Below are 25,997 nucleotides of genomic sequence, written 5' to 3'. Positions count from 1 at the left end.
AACAAGGGCCATTTGGATGTAGGCCCACCCCAGTACCCACTGTGTGTGTATTCTTTCAAATAGTGTAACGTACTCAGGTAACTAGTGCCCAGACACAGAAACTAGACGCCTCTACTGTAAAATAACTAGTGGGAAAATGCAAGTAATGTAATCTAACAAGTGAACAAAACAAATTAAGAGTGCTACACGTGGTGACAACACTGCCAGTCCATACAGCCTCCTCCAGGCCTATCTCAAGTTGGTAAACACCCACGGTCAACACCCACGGTCAACCCCCAACGGTCAACACCCCACCTTGTAAGACCTTGTAAGATCACCACCACTGAACAGAAGTGTTCAACAAAAATGGCTTTGATAAGAACGTGCATAGAATGCAACATGAAGGTAGATTACCAACATAGCTTTCACTGCCAACTCTGTTCAGCAGCCATACACAAAATATGTGCCAACATGACTAATAATTCAAGGAGAAATAGTCCCAGTGACCACTCTGTGTACTAGCTCTGCAAAAAGGATGATGTAACTTTTTTGAAGATGATGGAAATCCCGGATAAAACTCCCGCCGAAAACAGAGAATCACTAATAAATGCCTGTATAGCAATTTCTAATGTCTTCAAACAAACTGTACATGACACCAAGGTACAACCAGATGCAGCACAGAGCTCGGTGGCAGCGGCGCCGGAGCAGAGCAGGGAGTCGGGGACGCCTGAGCAGAGCGGGGAGTCGGGGACGCCTGAGCAGAGCGGGGAGTCGGGGACGCCTGAGCAGAGCGGGGAGTCGGAGACGCCTGAGAAGAGTGGGGAGTCGGGGGCGCCTGAGCAGAGCGGGGAGTCGGGGACGCCTGAGCAGAGCAGGGAGTCGGGGGTGCCTGAGCAGAGCACGGTGTCAATGGCGCCGGAGTAAAGCGCGGTGTCGCGGACACTGAAGGAGAGCATGGTGTCAATGGCACCGGAGCAGAGCGCGGTGTCGCAGGCCCCAGAGCAGAGCACAGTGTCGGGGACACCGCAGCAGAGTGCGGTCCCTGGCAAAGGGACACAAACATAACAAGACCCCAAAATCAGTTGGTATTACAAATGGGCAACCTGTAAACATGGGATATCGGGAAGAACAAATGGAACATGCATGTACGATCACCCTAGAACGTGCAGAAACCTCCTCAATACAGGTATATGTACCAAAAGCTGCGAATTCTTTCACCCAGAAGCTTGCAAGAACTCTATGGACAGGAAAGAGTGCTTCAATGCTGAATGTCCAGCTTTTCATATAAGAGGTACCAGGCAAATAAAACCGACAGACCGCCACTATGAAAACAGCCACTACTCCATCGACTGGGATAATTTTTTAGCAAGAGGAGGAGGAGAAAAATGGCTGAAAATTACCAGACTCTACCACCAACTCGGTCAAATGCTAGAGAGGACGCAAACACAGTGGCCTCCTTACCAGAGCCTTAGATATTAACACCAAGTAAGGCATCCAGCATCTCCACTAACACGATAACATCATTTATATTTGCCAACATCCAGGGTATAAAAACACGCAAATCCAACTAAGTTCACTTTATAGATGGTCTCCTTCATGAGGCAAATGCAGTGTTTGCAGCCCTAACAGAAGCCCACACAAAGGACTACCATAATGGTGAAATATGGATCTCAGAGTACAATCTTTTCAGATGTGATAGGAAACACCGGCTTCAGGGTGGGGTCAGCCTCTACGTCAAAGACACACTCATCTGTACTGAGCTGCTAAACACCTCAAATGATATGGTGGAAGTGCTGATAATCAAAATAGAGATCCTAAATGTAGTTATTGTCCTTGCATATAAGTCACCTGAGGCAAACCCTCAGCAGTTTAAAGACCAACTAATGAAAATAGAACACTGCTTGGAAAACCTCACAAATCCAGCTCCGAACATCATCCTGCTTGGGAACTTCAACCTACGACACCTGAAATGGAAGCACCTGGCTAATACAGTAATATCAGAAAGAATACCAGGAAGTAGCCTAAATGAACAGGCACATGCAAATGACCTGCTACGAATGTGTGACAGGTTTACCTTAAACCAGCAAATAGTAGAACCAACTAGGAAGGAGAACACGCTGGACCACATTTTCACTAATAATGATGAATTGATCAGGAACATAATGATTACAAATACCTGTTACTCAGATCACAACTTAATTGAAGTTATGACAACCATGGGGAATAGACCATCAAAACCAGTCCAGATTCTAGGTGGAGGAGATTTCAGCAAATTCAACTTCAATAATAAACAGATAAACTGGGAGCAAATAAACCAGGACTTCACAGAAATAAACTGGGAAGATCAGCTAGAAAATGCAAACCTGAACCAGTGCCTTGAAAAAATAAGCTCAGTAGCACTAGAAATATGTTCAAACCACATACCCCTAAGGAAAAAAAGAGGACGAGATGCAGATTGGAACGGGAACGTCGTTTCCTATATAGGCGAAGAAAACGAATCGCGGAGCAACTTGAGAGTCGCATCCTATCTCAAGAACGGCGAAGAAGGTTAGGTAGAGAAATAGAAACAATTGAACTCAAGCTACAAGAATCATACAAAACCCAGGAGAGGCAAAGAGAGCAAAAGCCCATCAGTGAATTAGAGAAAAATCCGAAATATTTTTTCTCCTATGCAAAATCAAGATCAAAAACCACATCTAGTATCGGGCCCCTGCGAAAGGGAGATGGAACTTTCACCGATGACAACAAAGAAATGAGCGAGCTACTGAGGAAACAGTATGACTGTTCTCAGCGAGCCATTAAACGCACTAAAGATTGATAACTCAAATGAATTTTTCATGGATATGATACCAACATCAAATCATATATCAGACGTCATCCTATCCCCACTGGATTTTGAAGAAGCCATAAACAGTATGCCTATGCACTCTGCACCAGGCCCGGATTCTTGGAACTCCAAATTCATAAAGAACTGTAAAAAACCACTATCGCAAGCCCTCCACATTCTGTGGAGACAAAGCCTAGATACTGGCGTTATCCCTAATATACTAAAAACAGCAGAGATAGCACCACTTCATAAAGGAGGAAATATGGCAGAAGCAAAAAATTACAGACCGATAGCACTAACATCGCACATCATAAAATTTTTTGAAAGAGTGCTAAGAAGCAAGATCATAAAATACATGGAATCACAGCATCTCCATAACCCCGGACAACATGGTTTCAGAACAGTGCGCTCTTGCCTGTCCCAGTTGCTGGACCAGTATGATATGGCATTAGATGATATGGAAGACAAACAAAACGCGGATGTAATTTACATAAATTTCGCAAAAGCTTTTGATAAATGTGACCATGGTGTTATTGCACATAAAATGCGTTCAAAAGGAATTACCGGAAAAATAGGCAGATGGATCTACAATTTACTGACTAACAGAACAAACCGTGAAGAGCTCAGTCCCCCAGGGTACTGTGCTTGGTCCAGTACTTTTTCTCATCCTCTTATCGGACATAGACAAGAACACAACCTATAGCACTGTATCATCCTTTGCAGATGACACTAGGATCTTCATGAGAGTAGGCAACATTGAGGACACGGCAAACCTCCAATCAGATGTAGATCAGGTCTTTCTATGGGCTACAGAAAATAATATGGTGTTTAACGAACATAAGTTCCAGCTCATGCGCTACGGAAAAAATGAAAATATAAAAACGGAAACCACGTACAAAACTCAGGCAAATCATAACATAGAACGAAAAGGCAATGTAAAGGATCTGGGTGTACTCATGTCGGAAGACCTTACCTTTAAAGAACACAATAAAGTAGCCGTCACAATTGCAAGAAAAATGACAGGTTGGATAACAAGAACTTTTCACACTAGAGATGCTAAACCGATGATGATACTTTTCAAAATGCTTGTGCTCTCTAGAGTGGAGTACTGCTGCACAATGACAGCCCCTTTCAAAGCTGGAGAAATTGCTGACCTGGAGAGCGTGCAGAGATCTTTTACTGCTAGAATTCACTCAGTAAAACATCTAAACTATTGGGACCGACTAAAGAGCCTAAATCTGTACTCCCTTGAGCGCAGGCGGGAGAGATACATAATAATTTACACGTGGAAATTATTAGAGGGGCTGGTCCCAAACCTGCACACAGAAATGAGACCACATCACACGAGACCAGAAGACATGGCAGGATGTGCAGAATACCCCCGTTGAAAAGCAGAAGTGCAGCAGGTACTCTGAGAGAGAACTCTATCAACATCAGAGGCCCGAGACTGTTCAACACACTTCCGCTACACATAAGGGACATAACTGGCAAACCCCTCACAATGTTCAAGAGAGAACTGGATAAGCACCTCCAAAGGATACCTGATCAACCAGGCTGTGACTCATACGTTTGGCTGCGAGCAGCCGCGTCCAACAGCCTGGTTGATCAGTCCAGCAACCAGGAGGCCTGGTCGACGACCGGGCCGCGGGGACGGTAAGCCCCGGAAGCACCTCAAGGTAAGGACCCGGTTGGCATATTATTTGGGTGATATCGTCAGCGTACGTGATGTATTCTCCATGTTGGGGTTGGGGTAGGTCACCTGTAAATATGTTGAATAGAGTGGGGGAGAGGCAGCTTCCTTGTGGTACTCCACTTTTCAGTTCTATTATGTCACCCAAGTAGCTGCCGATATTGAGCCTAGCAGTTCTGTTGTCTATAAAGCTGCAGAGAGTAGCTGTAAATCTCACAGGGAATCCTAGCTCATATATCTTATATTTTAGGCCTGTGTGCCATACTTTTTCGAAGGCTTTCGAAACGTTTCTAAGCACTATATTACACTGATCTTTTTTCGACACTGCGTTGGCTATATGCTCGTAGATCAGGGCTATTGCTGTATTGGGCCCTCTGCGGTTCCTAAACCCTTCCTGCCTGGTGTAATACTTCTCCTCCTCTTCCATGTACTTCACAAGTCTCTGACTGATTATTTTTTAAACTATTTTGCCTCGTACTTCGAGGAGGGAAATTGGCCTGTAATTTTCAGTTTGGGTTGGGGGTTTACCTGGCTTGGGCATTAATCCTATTGTGGCATTCTTGAAGTATGTGGGGAATAGTTCAGATGCAAGAGCTGTATTTACTATACAAGTGTATTGATGGAGTGCAATCACTGGTAGGTTGGATAATACCATCTTATTTATCTTGCTGTTGCCCGGCGCCGTGTTCTTGGAACCCATAATTGTTTTATGGACCTCTGCAATGGTTATGTGTTTCATAAGGTGGCAGTCATTGCAGATGTTGTTAAGGTCTATTATTTGCGTCGGGAGTAGTGCTTCAGCTCAGTTAACGACTTGAGTTGTAATTTCCCTTTCAATAATGGGGCAAAAGTTTAAATTTGTTTCCGGGTTTATCCTGAATATTTTTTCACAGAACTTCCTGAATTCCTGTTCTTGTTCACTTTCCTCATAGAGTTTATTTCCTGAGGCATCTATGATTCAGGGTGTTCCTTCAGCTGAGTTTTCCATCACTTTCTTCCAGAACTTTCCTGGGTTTCTGTAGTCGGCTTAAATTTTGCTTATTAGGTCATCCCATTTTTTGGTGTATTCTATTTTGTATAGATCTTAAAGCTCGTCTTGTAACTCTCTTTGTAGTCTTTTGTGCTCGTCCGTCCACCCGTTGTGCGTTATGAGTTGTAGAGGATTGTTATATCTGGTTTGCAGTGTCCTAAGTGTCTCAGTGGCTTGGGGGTGTGGGAGCATTATGTAGTGAGCTACGGGGATATGATCGTTCATGCATTTTTCTATGGTGCTAATACACGTATTTAGCTCTGTATTTATGCATGATGTTTCCTTTCCATTAAAGTCTGTGACACTGATTTCCTGTGCACTGCTTTTGAACGCTTCCCAGTCAGTTTTTTGTGTATTGAAGTCTTGGTGGTGAGGGTTTCTGAATGGGGTTAGTTGACAGCGTCATTATTATTGGTAGGTGGTCGCTTGTGCTCTCTGGGCCCCTTTCTATGCGGGTGTTTAAGAAGTGGTGGTTGTTTGACAGTATTATGTCTGGTTTACCACTGTGTCGTTGTCTGACATAAGTTGGGAAGTCTGGGCCCAGGTGGGTTAGATTGCCGTTCCTTATCATATTGTGGATGGCATCTCCTGCCTGATTGTTCCTTCCGTGTCCCAGTGTTCTGTATCTGGCGTTCAGATCTCCCAGGAAGTAGGCAGGTCTGTTCCTTCTGGTGAGTTTCATGATGTCGGTCAGGGGAAGGTAAGGTCGTCTTGGTGGTTGGTAACACGTTCCTATGAAGATTGTACCTTTCGTAGTTCGGAGTTCCATTGCAAGGAAGTTTACTTGAAAATTATCTAGAATTTTGTTTGGAATATTTTTTCCTTACAGCAATTGCTGCTCCATCGTTGGCTTGGTCAGCTCTGTTGACCTGGTAAATTTTGTAATTGAAAATCTTTATCTTCTCACTATCCTTTTTTCCATGGCTGTTAATGAGTATTAAATCTGGGTCTATTTCTCTGTACAAGTTGCTGAGTTTCAATGCTCTGTATGGAGTCCAGCTTAGAACATTGTGTTGAATTATTGGTAATAACTGGATGGCTATGTTGAAACTGATAGGTCACTTCCACCTCGTGGATTGTTTTGGATCGATGCATGTCCGTTGTGCATTGTGTTAAACAGACTGCTGCTTATCTGTTGAATGGTTATGGGGGTTTGGTTGAAAGCATGCGACATTATATAATTGTAGACGTATTTCGTATTAGCATTAGGGATATTGTGTTGGAATTTTACGTGCTGAGTTCGTATACGTTCTTCGAGGATCTTGCAGTTAACCGTGTGGGTTTCGTTTCTTGAGAAGAATTCGGTATTGTTTGGGATCTCTGCTGAGTCCTGGGTGACTGTGTCTGAGTTTGCAGCATTGTCTGTGGATGTGTGGTCAGCATTCATGCCCACTATGTGTCTGTGATCTGCCTCAGTTACCTCATCGGAATTCGCTAATAGTTGTGTCTCCTGTGGTGCTCATATGTTTGTAGGCCCTCCTTGGGGGTCATTAGTGGTGGATGGTGCAACTGGTGTTAGTTCAACTTCCCCTTCTGACACATCGAGGGTCTCTGCATTCGTGGGTCCTGACACTTGTTGGGAGTTAGTCTCAGATGTGGAAGTGCTGATTATATTGCTGGCCACCAGGGCTATTATGATGTTAAGTGTGGAAGGATTGTCAGGGAATACCATTTCTGGGAGACCATTCCTCCTGTACGTTTCTTTAATTACGGATCCAAATGACCCTGGACTTGCTACGTTTTCTAAGTGAGCAAAGATCCTACTGCTCAGGATCTTTGTTGGTAGGTCCCCAATTACCTGTCAGGTCGTGTTTGCTGGATTGTGTGGGGTAGCGTTTGCTGGATTGTGTGATACCTTATTTGACCAAGCATTGGTGGTAGTTATAACTGCATAGGTATTATTGGTTGTTGCTCTCTTTGTTGCTGAGTCATCGGCCCTTTTTTGTTTTAGGATGTTCTTTCCAGTGGGATAGATTGATGCCAGCATGCGGTGGGGACCCCCACAATTGAGACATTTGGGGTTTGATTTATTTGTGCAATCTCTGAATATGTGTCCCTGCTCAGCGCATTCTGAACATACTCTGTCCGTTTGTTGGCAATCTGCGGCTGTGTGGTCGTATTTATAGCATGTCCAACAAGGGGTTATGTTACAGTATTCTTCTTGCTCAAGGTTGTAGTTGTCCATGCTAAGGTGGTAGTAGTGGCAATGGATACCTTGACTGAGAGCTTTCTGTGCCATGGAGATTTCTTCGAATCTTATTTTTATCATGGTAGACAATCTCGGCATGAGAATTACTTCTTCTACCTTGGCCCAATCATTCCTTTCTTCTATGTGGCGTTTTATATTTTCCGGGGTATTGTTAGTAAGTGATGCATCAAGTCTCTTCAGGACTATTGTCTTCCTGGCCTGCAGCTCTGGGGAAATAATGACCTGAAAATGTTTCCCCGTCAATTTACATATACTTTTTCCCTTGACGACTGTGTCAACATCTTCATCCTGGTAACATAGTGCTATGAATGAGGAGTCCCTTGTGGTTATTAGTTTAGAAAATCGTACCTTGAGAGTGAACAAGAGATTGGCTAGTTCATTCTGTTTATCATAGCTTGTGTCCCCCACCCCCACAAGGGGGAGGATTTTTACCCGGTGACCTCTCATAGTCTCAGTACTAGTTCATTCTTTTCTGTTTTCTTGTTTCTCTTCCTATCCCTTCCTAAGAATAAGCTCTCCTTAGCTGAGGGCTAAGCACTCCGTCCTTCTACTTGGTTGGTTGTGACTCGTAGAGGTTAACCCTCAGTGACTTATTCTCCTATGTCCTATTTGTGGATAGAAGGTCCCCAAAGACAGTCTAACCCTGCTACAAGGGTGAACAGATACACAAATCAATTGGTCTCCCAGATTTTACAGGTAACCGCATGGGCCATGGACCGTTCCACTTGACTTATTGAAATGGCGAAGTGAAAAGAGTAAGAGATAATGAGGAAGTCTTATAACTATGAATGTACAGGTGCTCTATACAAAGCTGGCATCATTTAATGTTGGTGGCTGTGTCACCCTTCTGTTAGGGAGGGGGTGGGAAAGACTGTTGGGACAGTGGGCCCGTGGGGGGTCAGGTTACAATCCCACCACTCTCATTGCTGTAGTTGTTGCCTGAAGCTGGGGATGTCTTTAGATATATCTCTTCTTGCTAGAGAGTCTTACAGTGAGTCCCAAGTACCCTGTGCAAGTAATGCTGTGTTATTAGCACCAGCAATGCATCAAACACTAACGTTTGGTAGGCTTCCCCTGGTAGGGAGCGGTGGAGGCCAGCTAGCCTCTCTCCAGGCCTCCAGCTCCTAAGCCTGAGTGTGCTCCCAGGATATTAGTTCACTCTAGGGTTCCTCTTTTACTAGTGACTTATGCTATAGTGTCAGAACACTCAGCTACACAATAGTATTGTCTCGATACATCCTGGCTATCAAACACAAGAGTTGGGTACGAGGAACTTAACCCCTAGAGGGGAGAAGAGGCACGCACATCCTATCAGCTCAAGGCCTGGCGGAAGTGTCAAGGTGGAGGGTTGTGGGGAATGGTGTTTTTTTTTTTTTTTTTTTTTTTTTTTTTATTGTTAAAACAAGGTAAAACAGCGTACATGAGTTGTTGTTGACCCGGCGAGGGGTGAGGACCTGGTGTCGCTGCTGACATGGCTTGTGTGCCGTGTTATTGCTGAGGGGCCCTTGGGGCCGTGACGGTCTGCGATCATGGGGGAGCCTGTGCCCCGTGTCTCCAGGCAGGCCTCCATTGGCCTGGAGTTTTCTGGGATTGCTTTGTACCACGCTGTGGAGGTGGTAATGATTGATATGTTACGTGTCCAAGTGGAGTCTGTATGTGGTGTGCAGCTGCTCGCCGGCCGGCGGGCAATAGTCAAGTTCAACTCTCCGGCGATTTATCAAGATATCGTCACGCGCTATGATGGGCGCTCTTTCGATCTTCCTGGGGATGGTGGGTCGGTAACCCTATCCGACCGTTGTGGAGCCACGACGTATGTGGCTGTGCATGGGATGCCCTTTGAGTTCCCTGAGGATCTTCTACGTAGGTACTTTGCCCGGTTTGGGCGGGTTCAACATGTGAGGATGAATGCTGTCCCTACCGGGAGATGGAAGGGGGTTCCGTGTGGGACCCGCACTCTCGCCATGCGCCTCCGGGGTTCTGTGCCGTCCTCCATCATGCTGTTGGGGTTCCCGATTCGTGTTTTTCACGCAGGACAACCTCGGACTTGTTTCCGGTGCGGCCTGCCGGGTCACCTGGCCGCCGGGTGTGAGGAGCGCCGGGTCACCCCTGTCAACCTTTTCCAGGAGGAGGATTTTCCCCCGCTGTCGGCCCCGGACCTGTCTCCCCGTGATGGTCAGGATGTTGCTTCCCTGCTGGTTTCTGCCCCGGTGTTGGATGGTGGTGTGGATGTTGACGTAGGGGTTGTGGCGGCCTCACCCCCGTCACCGGCTTCCCCGCCTTCGACGTCCCAGCCCCTGTCGCCCCTGCCCGCTCCGTCTCAGCCGCCCGTGCCTGCTCCGTCCCTACATGTGGCGTCTCCTGCCCCTTTGGATGTTAGCGGCGAGGAGTCTCCTGTGGTGTGTGGTCCAGTGCCCCCGGTCGTGGAGGCTGCGGTTCTTAGGGGCCGGGCCTTGAAAGCGCGTCCATTGGAGTGTTCTACTGTGTTACGGGATGATGGGGGTGATAGCTTGGATGACCGGCAGCCTGTCCCCAAGCGCTCGAGGCGGGTCCGGAGTGTGTCCCCCCTTCGTGGGGTGCCTTGGGTAGAGGTGGAAGAATCCGTGGTTCCGACGTCTCCTGTCGTGGTTGGCGGTGCTGTGAGGGGCTCTGTGCTGCCTCTGGAATCACCCCCTATACCTACTGCTGATGACTCCCCTCGGTGGGAGGTTGTTCCTGCCGCACGGGACCTCGCCGTGGTCTTACGGAAGGATGTGCGCCGAGGTGCCTCTGCTCATCTGTTTGGTGGAGGGGGCCCCGACTCGTCTGTGTCCTCTGCGGGTTCCCCTAGTGTACAGCCTCGTGTGAAGCCTCGTGAGAGGCCTTGTGAGAAGCCTCGTTCGCCGGTTGGTACGGAGCCCTGTGCGGCGCCCGACGAACATTCCAGTGCCAGTGCCGATACCAGTGCAAAACCACCTAGTGTAGACCCCCTCCCTGTGCTCGCAGCCGGCGGGGGCGTGGTCCCTAAGTCACGGGTTTTGGACCTCGTTTGGGACGACCGGGTGCGTGAGGGCCCGTGGTGCTCGTCGACTATTTGGGTACCGAGGTTGAAGGGGTTTATTTATGGGGTGCCTGATTGGATGCCTCGGCCTTGTGCGTCTCCTGGTAGACAAGTGTCCGAGGACGTCCAGCTGATCTGGGAGGCGTACTGCTTGCGCTTCCCAGTCAAGGAGTTTCCAGACAAGTATCGTTAGCGCCTGTGTTTCTTTGGGTACTCTGTTTATTTTCTTACCGTGTCTGCGGTTCTATGTCTGATTTGGTTTCGCCCTGTTGGGCGGTGTGTTTGTGTATTTGTTCTGAGTGCATTTTTTTTTTGGCTGTGCTGTGTGTGTGTTGTGTTCTGATGCTTGTGTTGGTTCTAGGGCTGTTTGTGTGTGTGTTTGTTGCCGGTTCCTGCGTGTTCCAGTTATGAACTTCCTGTCTGTCTTGGCTTGTAGTATTGCTTGTGTGGCCTTTCAGGCTGGCTTGTTACCAGATTTGTATTATTTTGTACCGTGTCATTCTGAGTCTTTTTTTTTTGTTTCTGTTGTACGCTTATTTGTTTTTTTTGTTTTCTGTTTTTTTTGTTGTTCTCATGTTTCTTTGTGCTATATAGATCACTGCTTGTACTGTTTTGACTAGCTGTTTTTATGTGTAGTTCATGTACTTTCCTATGTATTTTTTTGTTCTTTGTTTTCCCTTTTCTGTTATGTTGCTCTGTGTTATTTTATGTCTTTCAATGTTCTTTGTAATTCTATGCTTTACTGTTTATATGGTTGCATGTACGCTGGGGGATGGTGGTTGGTGGTGTGTAGGTGGAAGGTAGTGGGAGATGTTCTATTGTAATTTATAGAGCATAGATGCAGGGTAGTGGATGGTTTAGTGAAGGTGGGGGTGATGGGGTGGATGATGGTGGTGGTGTGTGTAGTGAAGGTGGTGGTGGGGTAGTGAGGAAGGGGGGTGGTACTTACCAATCAGTGACCAAGGGCAGCGCGTCCTCGTAAACGAAGACCAAAGACCAATCCATGCACCCGCCAAACCACCCGTTTATGAATGATAAATGGTTTACACACTACTCATGTGGGGAAACTGACCTGTGGGCTTTATTTTGCAATTTACATTAAACTTTATTGCATTTTAAACAGGAATTTATTTCTATGTTTATTTATTTCGATAGTAAACTGTATGATGTTTAAAATGGACTGTATGATGTTTAAATTTCCCACAAATCTCTTTCCTTACACATTCTGGGGGGTTTATTATTTATATACTTCGTCTAGCAATAAAAATTTTTGATTGGTAGACATCCACTACAGTATTAGACTACATAGTAATTAAATGGGGAGGCCTTATCTTGTATTGCTGATTTTGTCCTAGGCAACCAGATATGAACTCGGATGAAGAAGCCAGTTGATACACTTTGTTTGTGAAGCTAGCTGCCAACTCATGTACTGCAGTACTAGATAACTAGTAATTCTTGTTCCTCTTCAATTACACCTGTCAAAGGGCACACACTGTACTGGCAGTAATCCTAATATGACAGCTATATCAGAGGAAATAGAGGCAATTTAAATAATGAGAGGTGAATATCTATCACCTTGTTGTTTGTTCTCGCTTTGCATTCTGACCGGTTTACCCTATAGCTACATAACATTACTGACCAGAAATGAAAGATAATAAATGGGTTTCGGAAGAACACTTCCCCTTATAGTAGACATATATCATGTGTTGACAATGAGAGTACTTTATTCACATAACACTGTGTTCCAAGGGAAATTATTGGGGCTAGATTTGCCCCAGCAAGACTGGTATGATGTTAATGGTGACTGCTCTCTCCCTCCCTCTTTCCACTGATGCCTCGGCTATGTTGTCCAGATGTCAAGAAGTGAATGGAAGGCTTACATTTATTCTATTTTAGTACTGATAATTAAGTTGATTCAAGTGAAATGTTTTTAAGATGTTTACAGTCCAAAAACTATGGTATTAAGAAGATTTCCCATTAATATAGCTGGTGAATCTCATAGTGATGTGGCAATGACATCCCCCGTTTTCTACTGCCGGAAATTTCCACTGTGTCTCATTTTCTATGTGTTAATTTGAGAGTTGGTAAATGGTGTCGGTTTTTCCAACAATTCACGACTGATGACGTCAGAACACTTCCAGAACATGTGATTCACTGAGGCCTTTTGTTTGAACCACATCGCTGTAAATGCTTTACCTGCTTATATACAAATACAAATAAGCGCCAACAGAACCTAAACACCTAACCTAACAAATGCCTAAATATGCGCAATTTGATAATATACTAATTTATATTTCAGAAAACTTCTGTTTTAAATGAACAAAATGTTAAAACTGATGAATGTGTCTTATGGGTCAGCCACTGGATGGAATGGACTTGGTCTTTGGACGTGTTGCTAAGGTAAGTGAAGCGTAGCTCTCTAAACCTCTCCTACTCGGGCTTTGTTGTACTTGTTGTATTACAGTTTAACTATTCTCACGTTCACATTCTTTGTCGGATCTTGTCTTAAAAGTTTTGAAGAGAGGTGGCTTCTGCAACTTCTTCTTCCAGTGCATACTACTTGTTGACTACACATACAGGGTATGAGTATGTCCTTATCTTTTTCTATTAATTTGTGTTTCTATCCTCAACTTAGGTTCTATTAATCTTTCTCTCATTAAAAACAAGCTGTCCCTGTTCACCTTGTACATTACACTCAGTATTTGATGTTATGATCAAATCCTCTCAGTTAGTTATAACCTCCCTGGTTGTGAGGCGCAGTTCTCTTAACTCTCATAGCTTAACCTTCTTATTAACAGATCTCTACATTCTTTCTTATTCTTTTATGCTCATTATTCTCACAGGACTTCTCCTCTTTGTAAAAGCATGTATAAGAACTGGCCATATTGAAGGAGAGTTTCCTGGTGATTCAACGCCCCACTACCTATCAGTGTGGGCGGTGAGCGCGGGTGTACTTAGTGCGTGGTGGCCAGCCAGCCAGCCAGCAGTCATGCAGGGTGTTGGTTAGTGTGTAGTGTGAGTGTGGTGGTGAGAGTCATGTCTGTCTGTCTGCTGCCTCTCCTCTGTGTCCTGGTGGTCTGGTCGGCCGCCTTCCCGGAGGCCACCATGGGCCACACAGAGGAGTTGGACCTGACAGCGACCGTCATTATTAACCAGATTGCTATACACCAGCTGCAGGAGGAGCAGCGAGGCGTCCAGGAAGGTGAGAGTAAGAGCAAAGTTATGTTCACAGTTCCTTGTGACTTATTTAATGAGTTAGAAAACTGAATATTAGCGGCATATATATAAAAATCACGATAAGGCACCAGTACACACCATAAGGCACCAGTACACACCATAAGACACCAGTACACACCATAAGGCACCAATACATACCATAAGGCACCAGTCCACACCATAAGGCACCAGTACACACCATAAGGCACCAATACACACCATAAGGCACCAGTACACACCATAAGACACCAGTACACACCATAAGGCACCAGTACATACCATAAGGCACCAGTCCACACCATAAGGCACCAGTACATACCATAAGGCACCAGTACACACCATAAGGCACCAATACACACCATAAGACACCAGTACAAACCATAGGGCACCAGTACATACCATAAGGCACTAGAACACACCGTAAGGCACCAGTACACACCACAAAGCACCAGTACACACCATAAGGCCCCAGTACACACCATAAGGCCCCAGTACACACCATAAGGCACCGGTACACACCATAAGGCACCAGTATATACCATAAGGCACCAGTACACACCATAAAGCACCAGTACACACCATATGACACCAGTACACACCATAAGGCACCGGTACGCACCATAAGGCACCAGAACACACCATAAGGCACAAGTACACAACATAAGGCACCAGTACACACCATAAGGCACCAGTACACGCCATAAGGCACCAGTACACACCATAAGGCACCGGAACACACACCATAAGGCACCAGAACACACGCCATAAGGCACCAGTACACACCATAAGGCACCAGTACACACCATAAGGCACCGGAACACACACCATAAGGCACCAGAACACACGACATAAGGCACCAGTACACACCATAAGGCACCAGTACACACCATAAGGCACCAGTACACACAATAAGGTACGAGTACACACCATAAGGCACCAGTACACACCATAATGCACCAGTACACATCATATGGCACCGGTACACACCATAAGGCACCAGAACACACACCATAAGGCACCGGTACACACCATAATGCACCAGTACACACCAAAATGAACCAGTACACACCGTAAGGCACCAGTACACAATAAGGCACCATTACACACAATAATGCACCAGTACACACCATAAGGCACCAGTACACACCATAAGACACCAGTACACTCCATACGGCACCAGTACACGCCATAAAGCACCAGTACACACCATAAGGCCCCAGTACACACCATAAGGCACCTGTACACACCATAAGGCACCGGTAAACACCATAAGGCACTGAAACACACAATAAGACACCAGTGCGCATTATAAGGCAACAGTACACAGTATAAGGCACCAGTACACACTATAAGGCACCAGTACACACCATAAGGCACCAGTTCACTCCATAATGCACCCGAACACACCATAAGGCACCAGTACGCACCAAAAGGCACCAGTACACACCATAATGCACCAGTCCACACCATAATGAACCAGTACACACCATAATGCACCAGTACACAGTATAAGGCACCAGAACACACCATTAGGATCCAAAACACCCCATAAGGCACCTGCACGCACCATAATGCACCAGTACACACCGTAAGGCACCAGTACAAACCATAATGCACCAGTACACATCATAAGGCACCAGTACACACCATAAGGCACCAGTACATACAATAAGGCAACAGTACACACCATAAGGCACCAGTACATACCATAAGGCACCAGTACACACCATAAGGCAAGAGTACACACCATAAGGCACCAGTACACACCATAAGGCACCAGTACACACCATAAGGCACCAGTACACACCAAGAGGTACTAGTACACACCATAAGGTACCAGTACACACCATAAGGCACCAGTACACACCTTAAGGCAACAGTACACAGTATAAGGCACCAGTACACACCATAAGGCACCAGTACACAACATAAAGTACCAGTATACACCATAAGGCACCAGTACATACCATAAGGCACCAGTACACACCAAAAGGTACCAGTACACACTATAAGGCACCAGTACACAGTATAAGGCACCAGTACACACTATAAGGCACCAGTACACACCATAAGGCACCAGTACACACTATAAAGCACCAGTACACACTATAAGGCACCAGTACACACCATAAGGCACCAGTACACAGTATAAGGCACAAGTACACACTATAAGGCACCAGAACACACACCATAAGGCACCAGTACACACCATAATGCACCAGTACACACCAAAATGAACCAGTACACACCGTAAGGCACCAGTACACAATAAGGCACCATTACACACAATAATGCACCAGTACACACAATAAGGCACCAGTACACACCATAAGACACCAGTACACTCCATACGGCACCAGTACACGCCATAAAGCACCAGTACACACCATAAGGCCCCAGTACACACCATAAGGCACCTGTACACACCATGAGGCACCGGTAAACACCATAAGGCACTGAAACACACAATAAGACACCAGTGCGCATTATAAGGCAACAGTACACAGTATAAGGCACCAGTACACACTATAAGGCACCAGTACACACCATAAGGCACCAGTACACTCCATAATGCACCCGAACACACCATAAGGCACCAGTACGCACCAAAAGGCACCAGTACACACCATAATGCACCAGTACACACCATAATGAACCAGTACACACCATAATGCACCAGTACACAGTATAAGGCTCCAGTACACACCATTAGGATCCAAAACACCCCATAAGGCACCTGCACGCACCATAATGCACCAGTACACACCGTAAGGCACCAGTGCACACCATAATGCACAAGTACACATCATAAGGCACCAGTACACACCATAAGGCACCAGTACATACAATAAGGCACCAGTACACACCATAAGGCACCGGTACATACCATAAGGCACCAGTGCACACCATAAGGCACCAGTACACACCATAAGGCACCAGTACACACCAAGAGGTACTAGTACACACCATAAGGTACCAGTACACACCATAAGGCACCAGTACACACCTTAAGGCAACAGTACACAGTATAAGGCACCAGTACACACCATAAGGCACCAGTACACAACATAAAGTACCAGTATACACCATAGGGCACCAGTACATACCATAAGGCACCAGTGCACACCAAAAGGTACCAGTACACACTATAAGGCACCAGTACACAGTATAAGGCACCAGTACACACTATAAGGCACCAGTACACACTATAAAGCACCAATACACACTATAAGGCACCAGTACACACCATAAGGCACCAGTACACAGTATAAGGCACAAGTACACACTATAAGGCACCAGTATACACCATAAGGTACCAGTACACACCATAAGGTACCAGTACACACCATAAGGCATACGTACACACCTTAAGGCACAAGTACACACCATAAGGCACCAGTACACACCATAAGGCACCAGAACACACCAAAAGACACCAGAAAACACCATAAGGCACCAGTAAACACTATAAGGCACCAGTACGCACCATAAGGCACCAGTACACACCATAAGGCAACAGTACACACCATAAGGCACCAGTACATACCATAAGGCACCAGTACACACTATAAGGCACCAGTACACACCATAAGGCACCGGTACACACCATAAGGCACCAGTACACACCATAAGGCACCAGTACACACCAAAAGGTCCCAGTACATACCATTAGGTACCAGTACACACCATAAGGCTCCAGTACACACAATAAGGCACCAGTACACACCATAAGGCACCAATACACACAATAATGCACCCGTACACACCATAAGGCACCAGTTTACACCATAAGGCACCAGTACACATGATAGAGCACCAGTACACACCATAATGCACCAGTACACACCATAAGGCACCAGTACACACCATAAGGCACCAGTACACACCATAAGGCACCAGTACACACCATAAGGCTCCAGTACACACCATAAAGTACCAGTACACACCATAAGGCACCAGCACCAGTACACACCATGAGGCACCAGTACACACCATAAAGAACTAGTATACACAATAAGGCACCAGCACCAGTACACACTATAAGGCACAAGTACACACTATAAGGCACCAGTACACATCATAAGGCATCAGTACACACTATAAGGCCCCAGTACACACTATAAGGCATCAGTACATAGTATAAGGCACCAGTACACACTATTTGGCCCACGTACACACTATAAGGCACCAGTACACACCATAAGGCACCAGAACACACTATAAGGCACCAGTAAACACTATAAGGCACCAGTACGCACCAGTACACACAATAACCAAAGTACACACCATAAGGCACCAGTACACACTATAAGGCACCAGTACACACTATAAGGCACCAGTACACACCATAAGGCACCAGTACACACCATAAGGCACCAGTACACACCATAAGGCACCAGTAAACACTATAAGGCACCAGTACGCACCATAAGGCACCAGTACACACTATAAGGCAACAGTACACACCATAAGGCACCAGTACATACCATAAGGCACCAGTACACACTATAAGGCACCAGTACACACCATAAGGCACCAGTACATACCATAAGGCACCAGTACACACCATAAGGCACCAGTACACACCAAAAGGTACCAGCACACACCATAAGGTACCAGTACATACCATAAGGCACCAGTACACCATAAGGCACCAGTACATACCATAAGGCACTAGAACACACCATAAGGCACCAGTACACACCATAAAGCACCAGTACACACCATAAGGCCCCAGTACACACTATAAGGAACCAGTACACACCATAAAGCACCAGTATATACCATAAGGCACCAGTACACACCATAAAGCACCAGTACACACCATAAGCCACCAGTACACACCATAGGGCACCACTACGCACCATAAGGCACCAGAACACACCATAAGGCACCAGTACACACTATAAAGCACCAGTACACACCATAAGGCCCCAGTACTCACCATAAGGCACCAGTACACACCATAAGGCACCGGTACACACCATAAGGTACGAGTACACACTATAAGGCACCAGTACACACAATAAGGCACCAGTATACACAATAAGGTACACGTACACTCCATAAGGCACCGGAACACACCATAATGCACCAGTGCACACAATAAGGTACGAGTACACACTATAAGGCACCAGTACACGCCATAAGGCACCAGTACACACCATAAGGCACCAGAACACACACCATAAGGCACCAGAACACACCATAAGGCACCAGTACACACAATAAAGTACGAGTACACACCATAAGGCACCAGTACACACCATAATGCACCAGTACACATCATATGGCACCAGTACACACCATAAGGCACCAGAACACACACCATAAGGCACCAGTACACACCATAATGCACCAGTACACACCATAATGCACCAGTACACACCGTAAGGCACCAGTACACAATAAGGCACCAGTACACAATAAGGCACCAGTACACACAATAAATAACCAGTACACACCATAAGGCACCAGTACACTCCATAAGGCACCAGTACACTCCATACGGCACCAGTACGCACCATAAGGCACCAGAACACACCATAAGGCACCAGTACACACCATAAAGCACCAGTACACACCATAAGGCCCCAGTACTCACCATGAGGCACCTGTACACACCATAAGGCACCGGTACACACCATAAGGTACGAGTACACACTATAAGGCACCAGTACACACCATAAGGCACCAGAACACACACCATAAGGCACCAGTACACACCATAATGCACCAGTACACACCATAATGCACCAGTACACACCATAAGGAACCAGTACACTCCATACGGCACCAATACACACCATAAGGCACCGGTACACACCATAAGGCACCAGTACACACCATAAGGCACCGGTAAACACCATAAGGCACCGGTACACACCATAAGTCACCGGTACACACCATAAGGCACCAGTACACACCATAAGGCACCGGTAAACACTATATGGCACTGAAACACACCATAAGGCACTGAAACACACCATAAGGCACTGAAACACACCATAAGACACCAGTGCGCATTATAAGGTAACAGTACACAGTATAAGGCACCAGTACACACAATAAGGCACCAGTACACACCATAAGGCACCAGTACACTCCATAATGCACCAGTACACACCATACGGCACCAGTACACACCAAAAGGCACCAGTACACACCATAATGCACCAGTACACACCATAATGAACCAGTACACACCATAATGCACCAGTACACAGTATAAGGCACCAGTACACACCATTAGGCACCAATACACCCCATAAGGCACCTGCATGCAACATAATGCACCAGTACACACCGTAAGGCACCAGTACACACCATAATGCACCAGTACACATCATAAGGCACCAGTACACACCATAGGGCACCAGTACATACAATATGGCACCAGTACACATCATAAGGCACCAGTACATACCATAAGGCACCAGTACACACCATAAGGCACCAGTACACACCATAAGGCACCAGTACACGCCATAAGGCACCAGTACTCACCATAAGGCACCAGTACACACCAAAAGGTACCAGTACACACCATAAGGTACCAGTACACACCATAAGGCTCCAGTACACACCTTAAGGCAACAGTACACAGTATAAGGCACCAGTACACACCATAAGGCACCAGTACACAACATAAAGTACCAGTATACACCATAAGGCACCAGTACATACCATAAGGCACCAGTACACACCAAAAGGAACCAGTACACACTATAAGGAACCAGTACACAGTATAAGGCACCAGTACACACTCTAAGGCACCAGTACACACCATAAGGCACCAGTACACACTATAAAGCACCAGTACACACTATAAGGCACCAGTACACACCATAAGGCACCAGTACACATTATAAGGCACAAGTACACACTATAAGGCACCAGTATACACCATAAGGTGCCAGTACACACCATAAGGTACCAGTACACACCATAAGGCAACAGTACACAACATAAGGCACCAGAACACACCAAAAGGCACCAGAAAACACCATAAGGCACCAGTACACACCATAAGGTACCAGTACACACTATAAGGCTCCAGTACACACTATAAGGCACCAGTACACAGTATAAGGCACAAGTACACACTATAAGGCACCAGTATACACCATAAGGCACCAGTACACAGTATAAGGCACAAGTACACACTATAAGGCTCCAATACACACCATAAGGCACCAATACACACCATAAGGCACCAGTACACAATATAAGGCACCAATACACACAATAATGCACCCGTACACACCATAAGGCACCAGTTCACACCATAAGGCACCAGTACACATGATAGAGCACCAGTACACACCATAATGCACCAGTACACACCATAAGGCACCAGTACACACCGTAAGGCACCAATACACACCATAAGGCACCAGTACACACCATAAGGCTCCAGTACACACTATAAAGTACCAGTACACACCATAAGGCACCAGCACCAGTACACACCATGAGGCACCAGTATACACCATAAAGTACCAGTATACACAATAAGGCATCAGCACCAGTACACACTATAAGGCACAAGTACACACTATAAGGCACCAGTTCACACTATAAGACACCAGTACACACTATAAGGCACCAGTACACATCATAAGGCACCAGTACACACTAGAAGGCACCAGTACACACTATAAGGCATCAGTACATAGTATAAGACACCAGTACACGCAATTTGGCACAAGTACACACTATAAGGCACCAGAACACACTATAAGGCACCAGTAAACACTATAAGGCACCAGTACGCACCATAAGGCACCAGAACACACCATAAGGCTCAAGTACACACCATAGGGCACCAGTACACACTATAAGGCACCAGTACACACTATAAGACACCAGTACACACCATAAGGCAACAGTCCACATTATAAGGCACCAGTACATACCATAAGGCACCAGTACACATAATAAGACACCAGTACACACCATAAGGCACCAGTACACACAATAAGGCACCAGTACACATCATAAGGCACCAGTACACACTATAAGGCACAAGTACACACCAAAAGGTACCAGTACACACCATAAGGTACCAGTACACACCATAAGGCACCAGTACACACCTTAAGGCAACAGTACACAGTATAAGGCACCAGTACACACCATAAGGCACCAGTACACAACATAAAGTACCAGTATACACCAAAAGGCACCAGTACATACCATAGGGCACCAGTACACACCAAAAGGTACCAGTACACACTATAAGGCACCAGTACACATTATAAGGCACCAGTACACACCATAAGGCACCAGTACACACTATAAAGCACCAGTACACACTATAAGGCACCAGTACACATCATAAGGCACCAGTACACAGTATAAGGTACAAGTACACACTATAAGGCACCAGTATACACCATAAGGTACCAGTACACACCATAAGGTACCAGTACACACCATAAGGCATACGTACACACCTTAAGGCAACAGTACACAGTATAAGGCACCAGTACACACCATAAGGCACCAGAACACACCAAAAGGCACCAGAAAACACCATAAGGCACCAGTACACACCATAAGGTACCAGTACACACCATTAGGCTCCAGTACACACAATAAGGCACCAGTACACATCCTAAGGCACCAGTACACACTATAAGGCACCAGTACACACCATAAGGCACCAGTACACACCATAAGGCACCAGTACACACAATAAGGCTCCAGTACACACCATAAAGTACCAGTACACACCATAAGGCACCAGCACCAGTACACACCATGAGGCACCAGTACACACCATAAAGTACCAGTATACACAATAAGGCACCAGCACAAGTACACACTATAAGGCACCAGTACACACCATAAGGCACCAGAACACACTATAAGGCACCAGTAAACACTATAAGGCACCAGTACGTACCATAAGGCACCAGTACACACCATAAGGCATAAGTACACACCATAAGGCACCAGTACACACTATAAGGCACCAGTACACACTATAAGGCACCAGTACACACCATAAGGCACCAGTAAACACCATTAGGCACTAGTACACACCATAAGGCACCAGTATACACCATAAGGCACCAGGACACACCATAAGGCACAAGTACACACCATAAGGCACCAGTACACACCATAATGCATCAGTACACACCATAAGGCACCAGTACACTCAATAAGGCAAAAGTACACACTATAAGGCACCAGTACACACCATAAGGCACCAGGACACACCATTGGCACTAGTACACACCATAAGGCACCGGTATACACCATAAGGCACCAGTACACACCATAAGGCACAAGTACACATCATAAGGCTCCAGTACACACCATAATGCATCAGTATACACCATAAGGCACCAGTTCACACCATAAGGCACCAGTACACACCATAAGGCACCAGTGCACAATGTAATCTCTAGAGCTGAACTCATCATAGAAACATGTAAGGATACGATCTTAATGATGGCAACTGTTAAAGGTGTGAGAAGTATGCTGATGGTGATAGCCAACATGACTGAAGGTAAGGAGTCATTTATAGAGTCGACTTGTCGATGTTGCTTTGTCTGTCAGTTTCCTCACTCGATTCATGTCTGTTTGACTTCACTCAAGATTTTAGGCACAGACTACAGAAAAGTGCACTCTGTACCTTTTGTGTACCTGTTGAACACTTTTGTTCTACACTAAAGTATACAACAATAATTTTGTTAAAAAACTATTCTCTTGTTCCAAGCGCCATTATGTCGCCAATTTGTTAATGAAACTTGGGATTGAACTATTCAGTCTTTTCGCCTTCAGCATCAAGCACTGCCTGTCATCCACAGACGATAGTACCTATAGCGTCTATGGATTGACGAAAATAGTATCTATAACCACTAATGATGGACGAGAAAATTACCAATACTTACAATGGATGGACGAGTATAGTACCTATAGTTACTATGAATGGACGAGTAAACTACCAATACTTACTATTGATGGACGAGCATTTTACCAATAGTTACTATAAATGGACGAGTATAGTACCTATAGTCACTATAGATGGACAAGCATAGTACTTTTAGTCACTATGGACGGACACATATAGTAACTATAATAACAATGGATGAACGAGCATAGTTCCAATAGTCACTATGCATGGACGTGCATAGTACCAATAGTAACTATGGATGGACATGCATAGTACCAAAAGTCACTATAGACGGACAGGCATAGTACTTATAGTCACTATGGATGGACGAGCATAGTACTTATAGTCACTATGGATGGACGAGCATAGTACTTATAATCACTATGGATGGACGTGCATAATACCAAAAGTCACTATAGACGGACAGGCATAGTACTTATAGTCACTATAGATGAACGAGCATAGTTCCTATAGTCACTATGGATGGACGAGCATAGTACCTATAATCACTATGGATGGACGACCATACTAACTATAGTCATTATAGATAGACGAGCATAGTACTTATAGTCACTATGGATGGACATATATAGTAACTATAATCACTATGGATGAACGAGCATAGTTCCTATAGACACTATGGATGGACGAGCATAATACCTATAATCACTATAGATGGGCGCGTATAGTACCTATAATTACTATGGATGGACGAGCATAGTACCTATAGTCACTATTAATGGACATATACAGTAATTATATTCAATATGGATGGACATATATAGTACCTATAGTCACTATGGATTGATGAGCATAGTACCAATTGTCACTATAGATGGACGAGCAAAGTAACTATAGACACTATGGATGGACAAGCATAGTACCTATAGTCACTATGGATAAACGAGCATAGTACCTATAGTCACTATGGATGGACGAGCATAGTACCTATAGTCACTACGGATGGACGAGCATAGTACCTATAGTCACTACGGATGGAAGAGCATAGTACTTATAGTCACTATGGAAGACCATGCATAGTACCTATAGTCACTATTGATGGACGTATATGGTACTTATAGTCACTATGGATAGACGTACATAGTTCCTATAGTCACTGTGGACTGACCTGCATAGTATGTATAGTCACTATGAATGAACGAACATAATATCTATATTCACTATATATGAACAAGCATAATACCTACTGTCACTCTAGATGGACGAGCATAGTACCTATAGTCTCTATTGATGCACGTATATAGTTACGATAGTGTTACGGCCCTACTGGAATGCAACCGGGTTCTTCTCTGATGGTAGTAGAGTTTGGGAATCCGGCCCCAAGTTAGTAGAGGCTTTCAAGGGGTGTGTTCCGTAACGCAAGTTAAACTAAAGGGGGAGGGATACAAATATTCCAATTTATATATATATATTTTCCATCACCACGAATAAATAAATATCAGTCACACGCGGGGTTTATAACTACACTTATTATGTACAGATTCGTCTTCCTCTGAAGACACTGGATGCTCCACGGTGCTCTCTCTCTGGGTAGCCCTGGTTCCTTCTTCAGTGGCCCACGATGAATCCACTATGATTCTATGACGAATCTACCCTGGCCACAGGCCAGCCAAATCACAGTCCCACTGGGTGCTTCGTCGCGGAGGCCTTCAACCACAATCCAGCCTGTAGCTGGCAGGTACCGATCAGCTCCGCTGAGTAGGCCACTCCACGACCGATACTAAGGTTGCGAGCCCTAGGCAGGAGCCTCGTGTGATCCCGCTGATCACTCTCCTCACTAAGCACCACAGTGGCTAGTCTCTTCCACCAGCCAGCCCCGGATAAGGCGATTCCCGACACTGCCACGTCACAGGCAGGTTAATACTCTCAACAGAGTTCGTCCGGGGGTGACTCACAGCTTCTTCAGCAGACTCGTGAAGAGACCTTGGCTGCCTTGGGTAGACTGATCCATCATCCAATACAGCAGTCCCAGGTCGACTCTGCAATCAGATACGTCATTAGTACTGGGACGCTCTAGGGAACCTCACTTACAGGCTTAGACACAAACGTCCACCTATTTGCTCCATAGATGGCATTCA

The 25,997-nt window shown here is 45.5% G+C and overlaps 1 protein-coding gene across 1 annotated transcript in view; it reads left to right on the top strand.

Annotated features, from left to right (window-relative positions):
- Nucleotides 1–13,769: 13,769 nt before the first annotated feature.
- LOC138351679 (putative golgin subfamily A member 6-like protein 3) overlaps nt 13,770–25,997 on the top strand; it is a 104,046-nt gene continuing 91,818 nt past the window's right edge. Inside the window, exons 1-2 of the mRNA XM_069303698.1 lie at nt 13,770–13,974; nt 23,470–23,511. Coding sequence (XP_069159799.1) covers nt 13,809–13,974; nt 23,470–23,511 — 208 coding nt within the window. The 5' untranslated portion in view covers nt 13,770–13,808. The remainder of the gene's footprint in view (nt 13,975–23,469; nt 23,512–25,997) is intronic.

The sequence above is a fragment of the Procambarus clarkii genome, chromosome 50, assembly GCF_040958095.1.
Source record: "Procambarus clarkii isolate CNS0578487 chromosome 50, FALCON_Pclarkii_2.0, whole genome shotgun sequence".
Lineage (NCBI taxonomy): Eukaryota > Metazoa > Arthropoda > Malacostraca > Decapoda > Cambaridae > Procambarus > Procambarus clarkii.
The sequence above is the reverse complement of the archived record's forward strand: the minus strand, read 5'-3'. Positions and strand labels throughout refer to the sequence as shown.